Source organism: Nomascus leucogenys, chromosome 2 (genome assembly GCF_006542625.1).
Source record: "Nomascus leucogenys isolate Asia chromosome 2, Asia_NLE_v1, whole genome shotgun sequence".
NCBI classification, from domain to species: domain Eukaryota; kingdom Metazoa; phylum Chordata; class Mammalia; order Primates; family Hylobatidae; genus Nomascus; species Nomascus leucogenys.
In genome coordinates, this window is record NC_044382.1 from 46696193 (window position 1) to 46709369 (window position 13177).

Here is a 13177-nt window from a genome sequence, read left to right on the forward strand (position 1 = left end):
AGGTGCTGATGTAGATGCTGCAGCAAGTTATCCAAAAGATCTAGCTAAGATAATTGTTAAAGGTAGCTACACTAAACGACAGATTTTCAATGCAGATAAGCCAGCTTTCTATTGGAAGAAGATGTCATTTAGGACTTTCATAGCTAGAGAAGAGAAATCAATGCCTGGCTTCAAAATTTCAAAGGACAGGCTGACTCTTGTTCGGGGCAAATGCACCTGGTGACTTTCAGTTGAAGCCAATGCTCACTGACTATTCTGAAAATCTTAAGGCCTTTAAGAATTATGTTAAATCTACTCTGCCTATGCTCTAGAAATGGAACAACAATCCTGGATGACAGCATATCTGATTTCTAATTACAGTGTGGCTTACTGAATGTTTTAAGCCCACTGTTGAGACCTATTGCTCAGAAAATAGATTCCTTTCAAAATATTACTTCTCTTTAATAATGCACCTGGACACCCAGGAGCTCTGATGGAATTGTACAGGAGATGAATGTTGTTTTCATGCCTGCTAACACAACATCTATTCTGCAGCCCATAGATGAAGGAGTCATTTTGACTTTCAAGTCTTATTATTTAAGAAATACATTTCATAGGGCAATAGTTGCATAGATAATGATTCTTCTGATGGGTCTGGGCAAGGTAAACTGAAAACCTTCTGGAAAGGATTTGCCATTCTAGATGCCATTAAGAACATCTGTGATTCACTGGAGAAGGTCAAACCCTCATGTACGTCTTTGAGGAGTTCAAGACTTCAGTAACTTGAAAAGTAGAGGAAGTAACTGCAGATGTAGCAGAAATAGCAAGAGAACTAGAATTAGAGGTGGAGCTTGAAGATATGACTGAATTGCTACAATTTCATTATAAAACTTGAATGAATGTCCAGTTGCTTCTTATGGATGAGCAAAGGAAGTGGTTTCTCAAGATGGGATTTATTCATGGTGAAGATGCCATGAACATTGTTGAAATGACAACAAAGGATGTAGAATATTCACAAACTTAATTGATAAAGCAGCAGCAGGATTTGAGAGGACTAACTCCGATTTTGAAAGAAGTTATATTGTGGGTAAAATGCTTTCAAACAGCATCACATGTAACAGAGTAATTTTTCATGAAAGGAAGAGTTAATTTATATGGCAAATTTCACTGTTGTCTAATTTTAGGAAATTGCCACAGTCACCCCCACCTTCAGTAACCACCACCCTGATCAGTCAGCAGCCATCAACATCAAGGCAAGACCCTCCACCAGCATAAAGATTATGACTCACTGAAGGCTCAGATGACCATTAGGATTTTTAAGCAAATAAGTAATTTATAGTTCAGGTATGTATGTTACTTTTAAAGACCTAATGTTATTGTACACTTAATAGACTACAGTACAGTGTAAACATAACTTTTATATGTACCAGGAAACAAAAAAAATTGTGACTCACTTTATCGTAATATTAGCTTTGTCATGGTGGCCTGGAACTGAACCCACAGTATTTCTGAGGTATGTCTGTAATTTAATTTTCTGCCTCATTCACATTCTCTCTCATTCTCTTCTTCCCAGAGAATGTTACATTATGTTTAGAACAGTTGCTGTGAAGTCTGCCTGCTAAATCCAACATCTGGCCCATCTTGGAGTCAGTTTCCATTGACTGCTTTTTTTCTTGACTATGGATCACATTTTTCTGCTTCTCCACAGGTCTAGTAATTTTTATTTGTGTACCAGATGATGCTGATAATCACTGTAGAGATTCTGGATTCTGTTGTCTTTCTTTTAACAGTGTTGATTTTGTTGTAGGAGGCAGTTGAATCACTGACTTAAATTTGTGTGGGTTTGGTTTTATGCTTTGTTAGAGCACATCCGTGTAAAGCTCAAGGTATTTATCCGGACCTTCTGACTTGCTGGGATTCAGTCTCCAGATTTTGTCCTCCCTGTAGAACTTGCAGGTGCTTAGTTTTAGGCATTTTTAAAGGGCTGATAAAGAGAAGGCCTTATACTAAGGGAATGGCCCTTTCTCCTAAGCCTTTCTTCTGGCTTTTCTAGTATTTTAGCTGGGTTCTCAGGATTTTAATGAGGTATTAATGCAATCTCTTTCCTCTGGCTGGGCCAGACCTCCAGTGTTCCCCAGCACTGATTAACACATAGTATCGCTATTCCTGTATCAACCACATAGCAGCTGCTCCCTGGTAAATCTCATGTTGTCTCACCCTGCACATGTGCAACTCTAACCAAGCATAGTGAGGGGAACTCCCATGCTGTCTTCTGACCTGTCCTCTTTACTCATGCACTGGTCCCTTCTCTCTGGTGTCCTACCCTGTAGAGACCAGCCTTTTTGACTGCCCAAAACTCTGATTTCTGCCTCCTCAGCTCTTTGGGGGCTGCTGTGCTTTGCTTGGACTCTAGCTCACTGAACTGTAGACAGGAAATTGTCCTTAGGCAGAGAACCAGGATAATCGTGGGGATTCATGTCATGAGTTTTCCTTCCCTTTCGAGGATTGCAGTATTGTGCTGCCTGTTGTCCAATGCCTGAGAAAAGTTGCCTCAGAGATTTTGTTGGGTTTTATGTGTTTTTTTTTTTAATAGTGGGAGGAGTATAAAATGGAGTATTGTAATCATTATAACCAGAAGCAGAAATGCTTTTTATTCTTTAAAAAATGTTTGTTATTATTTTTGATGTCAATATGTATTACTGTAAGGAGACTGGTGATTTGGGTTCATGCTGTCATTTTTACTCTAAAGTCTTTTCACTGATATTTTAATACATATCTTTACTTATTTTTTGTTTACATCCACAGTTTATGAATATCTCTATTCCCTTCCTACTTTTCTCTCTGAATGAGAAAACTTCTCTTATTTCCCCCATTCAATTCCTCCAGAATGAGGAAATGTTTCTCATTGCCTTGTTTTATTCTTCCCCTTGCTATTTCTTATGTTCAGGTCATATGAAAAACTTACGTTAGATTGTCTTTCAACAATTATATAAAATTACCTATCAATTTAATTTTGATTCCTTGCTTATTATATCCTTGTACTTTCCTCTTTGATTCAATTTTTTTTTTGTTTTTGAGACAAGGTCTTGCTCTGTTGCCCAGAATGGAGGGAAGTGGTGTGATCTCTGCTCACTGCAACCTCTGCCTCCTGGGTTCAAGCAATTGTCCTGCCTCAGCCTCTTGAGTAGCTGGAACTACAGGCATGCATCACCATGCCCAGCCAATTTTTGTGTTTTTAGTAGAGATAGGGTTTCACCATGTTGTCTAGGCTGGTCTTGAACTCCTAACCTCAAGTGATCCACCCGCTTCAGCCTCCCAAAGTGTTGGAATTACAGGCTTTAGCCACTGCACATGGCTCACTTACTTATTTTTTAAGCTTTGCTAATTCAAAAACTTTTAATTTTGTATTCATTTTCAGATAGAGTTTGTGCATGTGGGTGGGTTACTTTTTTTTTTCTTTCTTTTGAGACACAGTTTTGTTCTGTTGCCCAGGTGGGGTGCAGTGGTGTCATCTCGGCTCATTGCAACCTCAATCTCCTGGGCTCAATCAGTCCTCCTACCTCAGCCTCCTGAGTAGCTGGGACTATAGGAATGTGCCAGCCAACCTTGGCCTCCCAAAGTGTTGGGATTACAGGTGTGAGCCACTGTGCCTGGCCCTGGGTCAGTTACTTTGAGTCCTTGCATGTCCAAGTTTTGCTGTCATAGAGTTTTGTCTGGAAAAAGAGTTCTGGATTGACAATCATTCTCACTCAGAAATTTGGACAGCTTATTCCATTATCTTCTTGTATTTAGTGTTGCCACAAGAAGTCTCAGGTTACCATGATTATTAGTTCCTTTTATTTCCTCTAGAATCATTTAGGACTTTCTCTTTCATCCCGGTTTTCTGAAACGTTGCTCTAATGTATTTAGATGTGAGTATTTTTTTCATTCACCCTGTTTGGCAACTTGATGGACCCGTTCGATTAGAAGACTCGATCTTCTTAAAAAGCCCTGGAAATATTTCTTCAGTTATTTGGTTGAATATTTTCTTCCTTCTAGTATTTGTTTCTCTTTCAGGAGCTCCTATTACATATATATCAGAACTTCTTGATTTATACATTATCTCATATTTCCTTTCATTCTGTTTTTGAAACAGCTTTATTGAGATATAACTCACATACCATACAATCCCTCATTTAAAGTGTTCTATTTAGTGGTTTGTAGCATATTCACAAGGCAGCATAGCCATCACCACAATAAACTTTAGAACATTTTCATAATCCCTAAAACCCTATAACAATTAAGTCACTCCCCTTTTCCCCAACCCATCCCCTCCAGCCCTCAGTACCACGAATCGACTTTCTATTTCTGTAGATTTGCTTATTCTTCAAATTTCATACACCCGGAGTCATACAATATGTGAATGGCTTCTTTCACCTATATTTCAAAGCATACATTCACTCACATTTCAAATCATACATTTGTTACTGGCCTCTTTCACTTAGCATAATGTTTTATAGCAGGTATCAATATTTTATTTCCATTTCTTCTCATTGTCAAATTCCATTCTATTTATATACTTACCAGTTCATGGAAATTTGGGTTGTCTCTACGTTTTGGCCCTTATAAATAATGCTGCTATGAGTATTTGTGTATAGATTTTTGTGTGCACATATGTTTTCATTTCTCTAGGGTATTACCTAGGAGTTAAATTGGTGAATCATATGAACTCTATGTTTAACCATTTGAGGAACTGCCAGACTGTTTTCCAGGGCAGCTGCACCATGTTATACTCCCACCTGCAGTGTATGAGGGTCCCAATTTCTCCACATCCTTGCTGATGCTTGTTACTATTTAATTTTGTTCCATTTCTTTGTCCTCAAGGGCTAAGGTCTGGTGATATTACTCAGCTCCATCTTGTAACTGATTAGTAATCTCCATTATAAAGTCCATCTCTCCTGGATGGTTTTCTAAATGTTCTATTTTTCATTTCTAGAGTCTCTAATTGATTCTTTTTCACAATAGCTTATCCTTATTTCATGAGTATGATTTTCTCCCTTTGGGGATATAAATAATATTCACTTAAAGTTTTCTGTTTGCTTTAATAACTTTTTTTCCAGAGGTTCTGATTTATTGAGCAGGTGTTTCTATTTTATTGTAAGCTTTTTTAGATGTTTCATGATTTCTTGATTTTGAGGTTCTCTTAAAATCTTGTCTGTCTGTGAATGCTGATCTGATGAGATGTGATTGGAGCATCCTACTCAGTTATTGTAGAAAAGGAGATCTCACACTGCTGGATGCATCTTGCCAGTATCTCTCTCTCTCTCTCTCTCTCTCTCTGTGTTCCTAGATACTTTCTTTTTTCTTTTTCTTTTTACTTTAAAATGTTTCCCCTGGTGATTCTATCCCACATTATGGCTCCAAATACTATCTATAAATGAAAAATTCCCAAATGTTATCTTCAGTCCTGACCTCTCCCATGAGCTACAGATCCACACATGCTCCTTTTCTTCAAAGCACTTATCTCATTTTGTAATTTTACATCCACAGTGCAATTATTTGAGCAATGCCCATCTCTCTCCACTAGACTGTGTGTTCTGTAAGAACAGAGATTGTGCCTATTCAGGTCGCTGACCTGTTACCAGCAATCAGTATAGTACGTGGCATATGTGCTCAATAGATACTTGTTAAACCACTGAATGAATGAGGTGAAACACCTCATGTGTGAGAGACCCTGTGATGTCTTGGAGCAGTGACTATGGGTGGCCATCTTTACTTGCTAACACCAGGATCAAACTCAGGGTCAAACGTCCTGAGTTCCAGGGTGATGCCTTTGCCATGTAGATACCTTTGCAGTGTATGTTCCCTCCTTGTGGGAAAAGAAGTTCAGTTTGTAGTCTTTCTTAGAGCCAGACAGTACATCAATGTAATCAAGGCCCTTCATAGTGATGCTTAGGTCCGGCTTCTCTGGTTTCAGTATTTCCACGATAACCCGGAATCTGGGGCAGCATAGGAGAACACAAGAGGGGAGAGGAAATGAGACCATTAACCCAAAGGAAAAAAGGAAAAGTGCCAGCTGTACTCTTGATTTTATGGGAAGTGCATGGGTCCAGGGTTCTAGTCTTCACCCTGTCACTAACAATAATGGGAACTGCCACTTACTGGCCACCTATTATGTGCCAGGGACTGAGTGAGTGGCCTGTGTGTTACAGGCATTAATCCTTGCAGTATCTGTAGGAGGTATTAATACATATCACTATCATCTCCATGTCACTAAATAGAGGCCAAGAGAAGGAAGATAAGATGTTCCAAGAGAAGGAAGGTAAGATGACTGGTTATTGGCAGAACCAGGATTCAAATTTAGGTCAGGCCTTTACCCACTATGCTAAGTAGGAAGCCTTCAGTACATTGTGCCTCGTCTCCCAGCCTTGAGTTCCTTCTCTGTAAAAGAAGGGGACCGTGCTTGTTGGCCTTGAGCTTTCCTGGTGCCCGATTTCCACTCTGCTCCTACTGCAAGGACAAGATCCAAAGACTTGCTTCTCTGGCCAGTGGCTTAGGTGATGACAGAACACTCAGCAATAACAGTGATAATTATCATTATGATAATAACAGCTAACATTTATCGAATGGTTATTTTGTGCCAGGAGACTTACAAGTAACTAACAGCACAGAAAAGAGAATCTCGCTAGAGGCTTAGTGTTCAGGAAATGCCTGGTCACATCAGGGAACTTTGTCTCTGACTCCTCGAGCCCCTCAACATCCTCTAGAGGTCCTAAGTAGGGGAAAGACCAGGCTAGATGGTGAAAGTCCTCCTTCCATCTCCCCACCCAGCCCCCTAGCCCTACCCCCTTACCTCTGGGGCTTGTTCAGCCAGTTGGTGATTGGCAGAAGCTCAGTGTAGGGGGTCTTACATGGCACTTCACGATAGATATTGGCTACAGCTTTGGGGAGCTCGGAAGTCCCATGCAGAGCATAGAGCCAGCCAGTCCCATCCGGGAGGGGGAAGAAGAGGGTGCCCTAAGGAGAAGAAGGATGTGATCAGAATGACACACAGCATTCTTTGTTAGGGACTTATTGGACACGTAGAGACCCAGGATTAATGGAGGATAATGGAGGCTCTGGAAAGAAACACAATACTTTGGAAGACATCTTGGTGATATAGTTCAGGAGATAGAAAAATGTTCATACGTATCCGAGCCAGGAATCCCATCCCAGAGAGCCTACTGAAGAAAAATCCCTCCAAAGAAAATAGTTATGCGTATATGTAAGCACCACTTATAATGTTGATGAAAATTTGTAGATAAACATTCAACAAATGGGACTGTAAAACAATTATGGAATTCTCATTCAGTGAAATATTGGGCAGTTATTAAAAATAATTATCACAAGATTGCGTAAATAGAAAAATGCTACTGCTATACTGTAAAGTGAAAACAAATTGAATGTAAAATTGGGTATGTTATGATGATAGTTATGGCTGTATCTGAATAAGGATTGGTAGTGAAGATAGAAGAAAAAAGTTCGTTTTTTAATAGGGTGGAATATTGTGGCCACTTTTCTTTTTTTTTTGTTTTGTTATAGTCACCATTATGTTATTTATGCAATTAAGTGAAACATTAATTACTTGATGCTTGGTCTGGACTCCATTTCAGAACTGAGCCCCTGGCTCTATGACAATCCCCTATACATTAAAAAAAAAATGAAAAAAGGAAGCCAAAGCTTGATAATCTGCACAATTCCCAATTCCTCACTATTCCAACATGATCTGGGTGTTCCCCATCTAACATTCTCTGAGCTCTCAGCTTCCAAAGTGTTTTTTATTTTTATTTTTATTTTTTTGAGAGGGAGTCTCACTCTTTTGCCCAGGCTGGAGTGCAATGGCACGATCTTGGCTCACTGCAACCTCTGCCTCCTGGGTTCAAGCAATTCTCCTGCCTCAGCCTCCCAAGTAGCTGGGATTACAGGTGTGTGCCACCATGCCCGGCTAATTTTTGTGTTTTTAGTAGAGACGGGGTTTCGCCTTGTTGGCCAGGCTGGTCTTGAACTCCTGACCTCAGGCGATCCACCCTTCTCAGCCTCCCAAAGTGCTGGGATTACAGACATGAGCCACCGCGCCCGGCCCCAAAGTGTCTTTTAACTTCATTCACACAGTGCCACCTTCAACTATGCCAAGAAACCAATGGGGGTGGGGGGACCTCAGCCTACCTGGTGCTTGCGGTTCTCCAAGTTCATGGTGCGGGGCCTGTAGGTGATCTCATAGGGCTTGTTTTGCTGGTGGGCCTCCAGGGTGATGAACTCAGGCCCCTCCCAGTGCTCGCCCTCAAAGATGGGGTGCAGATTCCAGGTCTGGTTGGTGCGGTTTGACAGCAGGATGGTCTGCGTGTGCTTGGAGCGCACCTGGCATGTGAAATTCACTACCTGGAAGAAAGCAGGCACCTCATCTTCCATGGCACTTCCCCCTGGTCTGTCTCCAGGGCCAGAGGTACAGAATGTGTGCTGGGGAAGACTGACTTTAACAGTGCTTCCCATCATGAGTTTCAATGGGTCCGTTTCCTTTTCTTTCATTCACTCAACACATACTTACAGGTACCTTCTATGTGCTAGGCACTGTTCTTGGTGGTGGAGATGTAGCAATGAACGAAATAACAAAAATCTCTGCCCTTGAGCTGAGACCGTAGTGGGGGGAGACAGACACACAAGTGGAATGTAGAGCATGCTGCATAGAAATAAGTGCCAAGGGGAAAGACGAAGCAGAGGGGGTGCCAGATTGGGAGTGGGTTTGAGTTTTTACACGGTGTGATCAGGAAGGGCCTAACTGAGCATATGTATTTGATTAAAGACCAAGAACGATGAGACCTGGGGAAGAGCCTGAGTGAGCTTGAGTGTAACTGGCAGAGGAAATGCCAGTTACAAAGCTCCTGGTTTTGACAAAGGGCAGGGAGGCCAGTGTGGCAAATGTGAAGTGAGCGAGAGGGAGATAGAGTGACAAGGGACAGCACGCAGGGCCTTGGAGTGATGGTAGACACTTTTTTTTTTAATTGTAAAAGGAGGACTTACGAGTGTTTTGAGTAGAGTGACCTGATCTGATCTATGCTCTAACAGAACTGCTCTAGATGCTTAGAGGTGACAGAAGAAGAGAGATTAACTAGAAGGCACTTGCAATAGGCCAGGTGGGGGATGACAGTGGCTTGGGTGGCACTGGTAGCACTGGGGCTGGTGGAAAGTGGGTATATTCCAGTTGTACTTGGAAGAGCCAACAGCATTTACTGCTATATGGTATCTTGGGTATAAGTGGAAGAAGGCTCAAGAATGACACCCAAGTTTTTAGTCTGAGCAATGAGCAGAATGGAGATGCCCTTTACTGATGTGGGGTTGACTGTGGGAGGAGCAGGTTTCAGGGAGAGATCGGGAGCTCAGGTTTCATACATGTTAAATTTGAGATGCTATAAGTCAAGCAGGAAGTAGAACAAATCTGGGGTTCAAGAGAAGAGTCCAGGCTGCAGATAAAGATTTGGGAGTTGTCAGTATAGCAAGTTCATTGTTGTTATTACTGTTGTTGTTTTGTAGAGATGGGGTCTCACTATGTTGCCCAGGCTGGTCTTGAATTCCTGAGCTCAAGCAATCCTCCTGCTTCGGCCTCCCAAAGTGCTGGGATTACAGGCATAAGATACTGTGTCCAGCCTAACAGTGTTTTTTTTAAGGCCAAGAAACTGGCTGAAATCAACAAGAAATGATTGTATGTAGAAGAAAGAAGGAATCTAAGGACGAATTCTTGACTGACAAACTCCAATGTTAAGAAGAATCAGAAGGCCAGGCTTGGTGGCTCATGCCTGAAATCCCAGCACTTTGGGAGGCCAAGGTGAGTGGATCACATGAGGTCAGGAGTTTGAGACCAACCTGGCCAACATGGCAAAACCCTGTCTCTATTAAAAATACAAAAATTAGCTAGGCGTGATGGTGGGGGCCTGTAATTCCAGCTACTTAGGAGCTGAGGCAGGAGAATCGCTTGAATCTGGGAGGCAGAGTTGCAGTGAGCCGAGATCGTGCCACTGCACTCCAGCCTGGGTGACAGAGTGAGACTGTCTCAGGAAAACAAACAAACAAACAAAAAAAAACAACAGGAAACAAACAGAAGATGAGAAGGAGAAGCCGGTGAATAGGAAGAAATCCAGGAGAGAGTGGTGTGCTGGAGCCAAGTGAAGGAAGTGTTTGCAGGAGGAGGAACCAGTTTATGGTGTCAAATGCTCCCTATAGTTCAAGAAAGAACTGGCTGTTGGATTTAACAATGTGAACAGTGTGGTATTGACATAAAGATGGTTAAATAGATCAATAGATAAGAACAGAACCCACATATATATGATCAATTGATTGTCATTTACAATCAATGACAAAGGTGCCAAGGCAATTCAGTAGAGAAAAGAGTATTTTCAACAAGTGGTACTGGAACAATTGGATATCCATGTACAAAAAAATTTTGATCCATATCTCACACTATATACAGAAATTAACTCTGAATAGACTGAAGACCTAAACACAAAACTTATGTTCGGAATATATAAAGAGCTCTCGAAACTTTAATAATAAGACCAATGACCTAATTAAAAATAAACAGAAGATTTGAACAGACACTTCAACTAAGACAATACAGGGCTGGCAAATAAGTACTTGAAAAGTTGCTTAACATCATTAGTCATTAGGAAAATAAAGCCTCCATGAGATACCTCTACATACTGATTAGAATGGCTGAAATTTAAAAAAGCTGACTATCAACTGTTGACAAGGATGTGAAGTGAGTGGAGATGTCAGACATTGCTGGTGGCATTGTAAAAGGACACAACTGCTTTGGAAAACAGTTTGGCAGTTTCTTACAAAGGTAAACATACGCCTACCACATGACCCAGTCATTCCACAACTAGGTCTTTATCCAAGAGAAATGAAAGCATATGTTCCTGCTGAGACTTATAAATACAAGTTGATAGCATACTGTATGATTCCATTAACATAACATTCTTTAACAAAATTATGGACAGGGAGACTGTGTCATTTCTACCATAAGCAATGTTGCTAGGTAACACAGCTGACAGTTCAGTTAGGTTCCCAGGAACAAGGCTAGCAGAGCATTATACCAAGGCCATTTTTTTTTTAAACCATAGAAAAGGAGAAAGGTATTAATGCTTTACTCATAGATCTTAGAATGTGATCTAGCCAGGGATGTCAAAGCAGGCTTCCTTGAGAATGTAATGTTTCAGATGAGAGCTGAAGAATGGAAAGGAATAAACCAAATGAAGAGGGGAGAATGAATATTCCAGCAGTGGAAACGGTGTAGTCACAGGTCTCGTGGAGGGAGGGGGCAGGCCTGCGTGTTTGAAGGAGGCCCGGCTGAGTTCACTTACTGGGGTCACTCCTGCCACTGGGCCACCGCGGGCAGCAGCTACTAACCTCTTTTACTGCAGGTGGTCCCACGCAGACTCCAGACAGGGATAGGCTCAGAGGACTGCCTCCCTGGATGAAGCAGAGAATGTTTTTACAAAGGCTCTCCTTTCCCACCTCAGTGGGATGGTAGGTCACTTCAAAAGAAACCTCCATGCCTGAGGTAATATAGCCTTCTTCTGGGCTAATGGAGAAATGAGGCTCAAATTTTCTGACGTCCCATTTAAACCTTTTCCAAGACAAAAGAAGACAAGAAAGAGAGTTTATGGATGTTGTAAGGGTGTCCTCAATGCTACTGAGAACAAGAGACTCTACCTGGGCTGAGGTTCACCTCCCTTGAGTCTATCCTGGCACCTAGGAGGAGAAAGGTCTGCCAGACAGAGCAGAAGCACTGGGGAATGTGGGCCAAGGTCACTTCCTGGGTAGGTGGACTTGGCTCCTTTGCAGAGCTGAGCCAAGGGCAGAAAGTGGCTGCATCTTATTATCCATGAGTGACACACCAGGGAACATATGTATGAACACAAATACACATGTGTTGTGTACTTAAGGTCACACAGCTAGGAAGTGGCTGGGCTAGGACAGAAACCCTTCTGGGACTGTGGTCTTAACGGTTCCCTGCACTGCTTCTTGGTTCAGATCTTGGAGGATGGCGACAATCCCTTCCCGTGAGAGTTGCCTCTGTTCTGGGTGGCACTGGTATCCCATGGCCCTGTGTGGTCCTCCCTCTGTGGTTGGGCACTCGCTTATCTGTGAAATGGGTTGGTAGCAGTCTTGGTCTCACAGAACTGTAGTTGGATTAAATGATGTGTGCCATGTCAAGGCAGGAAACAGGCATGGACTAAATATCTTCTGTTATCTCAATTGTAGTAATCATAGTAGCAGCAATCACCCCAGTGAGGCCACTGCTGTCACATCTTGAGGGAAGTAGGGGGATGTAGAAGGGAGAGGACAGAAGTAAAAAGTGACTGCACTTGCAGAACAAGTCCAGGGCAGATACAGGGACAGGAGCCTCTGCGGCAGCCTCAGGGTGGGAGACACCACTCCCTTACCTTGCACCCACATCGCCTGTGTTCAACATGAGGATGTGACGCGTGGCTTGCGTCTGATACACCACAGGTCCAAAGGGAATATGTTCCTGGTCCAGTGAGATCTCCAGGGCCTGGCAGCAGCCGCTAAGGAGGAAGAGGGGGCGCAGGAGCCCCATGCATTCCATGAACACCTCCTCAGAGAAGGGAGGGACACGCTTCTTCGGGGCAAAGATGACTTCCAGTTTACAGACTTCTCTGGGCTTCAGTGTGATGTTGTGGAAGGGCACCAGGGTGAGGACCTGAATGAAATAGCATCCAGAGTCAGCAGCTGAGGGTGGGAGGCCCCTAAGGCCTCGGTTCCCCGAGGTCTTGCTGTTGCAATTGGAACAGGGGTCAGATCTCACTCCTGCTCTCCCATCAGCTGTGCATGCTTTGGTAAATTACTTCAACTTTCCGTGACTTACTCTATGTTGAAGATTAAGATAATCTCTATAAAATTTGTAGCACATAATAGATATTTAATAAGTATCATTTCCCTTTCCTGACCCTTTCCTAACTTATTTTGTGCACTTCCTTCTTTCTTCCTCCTCCCTGATACAGGAAATAGTAATGGGAAATAAGAAATGGAGCTCTGGCATTTCTCAAGGAGTGTTCCCTGTCTCAGTTTCCCTGTGTGGTTGTTAAAATGCAGATTCTGGCTGGGTGCCATGGCTCACGCCTGTAATCCCAGCACTTTGGGAGGCCGAGGCAGGTGGATCACT

The 13177-nt window shown here is 42.4% G+C and overlaps 1 protein-coding gene across 1 annotated transcript in view; it reads right to left on the reverse strand.

Moving 5' to 3' along the window:
* HYDIN (HYDIN axonemal central pair apparatus protein) overlaps positions 1-13177 on the reverse strand; it is a 442024-nt gene that overhangs the window by 16945 nt on the left and 411902 nt on the right. Inside the window, exons 78-82 of the mRNA XM_030829570.1 lie at positions 12438-12715; positions 11398-11617; positions 8164-8376; positions 6812-6975; positions 5807-5957 (exon numbers count right to left, since the gene is read on the reverse strand). Coding sequence (XP_030685430.1) covers positions 5807-5957; positions 6812-6975; positions 8164-8376; positions 11398-11617; positions 12438-12715 — 1026 coding nt within the window. The remainder of the gene's footprint in view (positions 1-5806; positions 5958-6811; positions 6976-8163; positions 8377-11397; positions 11618-12437; positions 12716-13177) is intronic.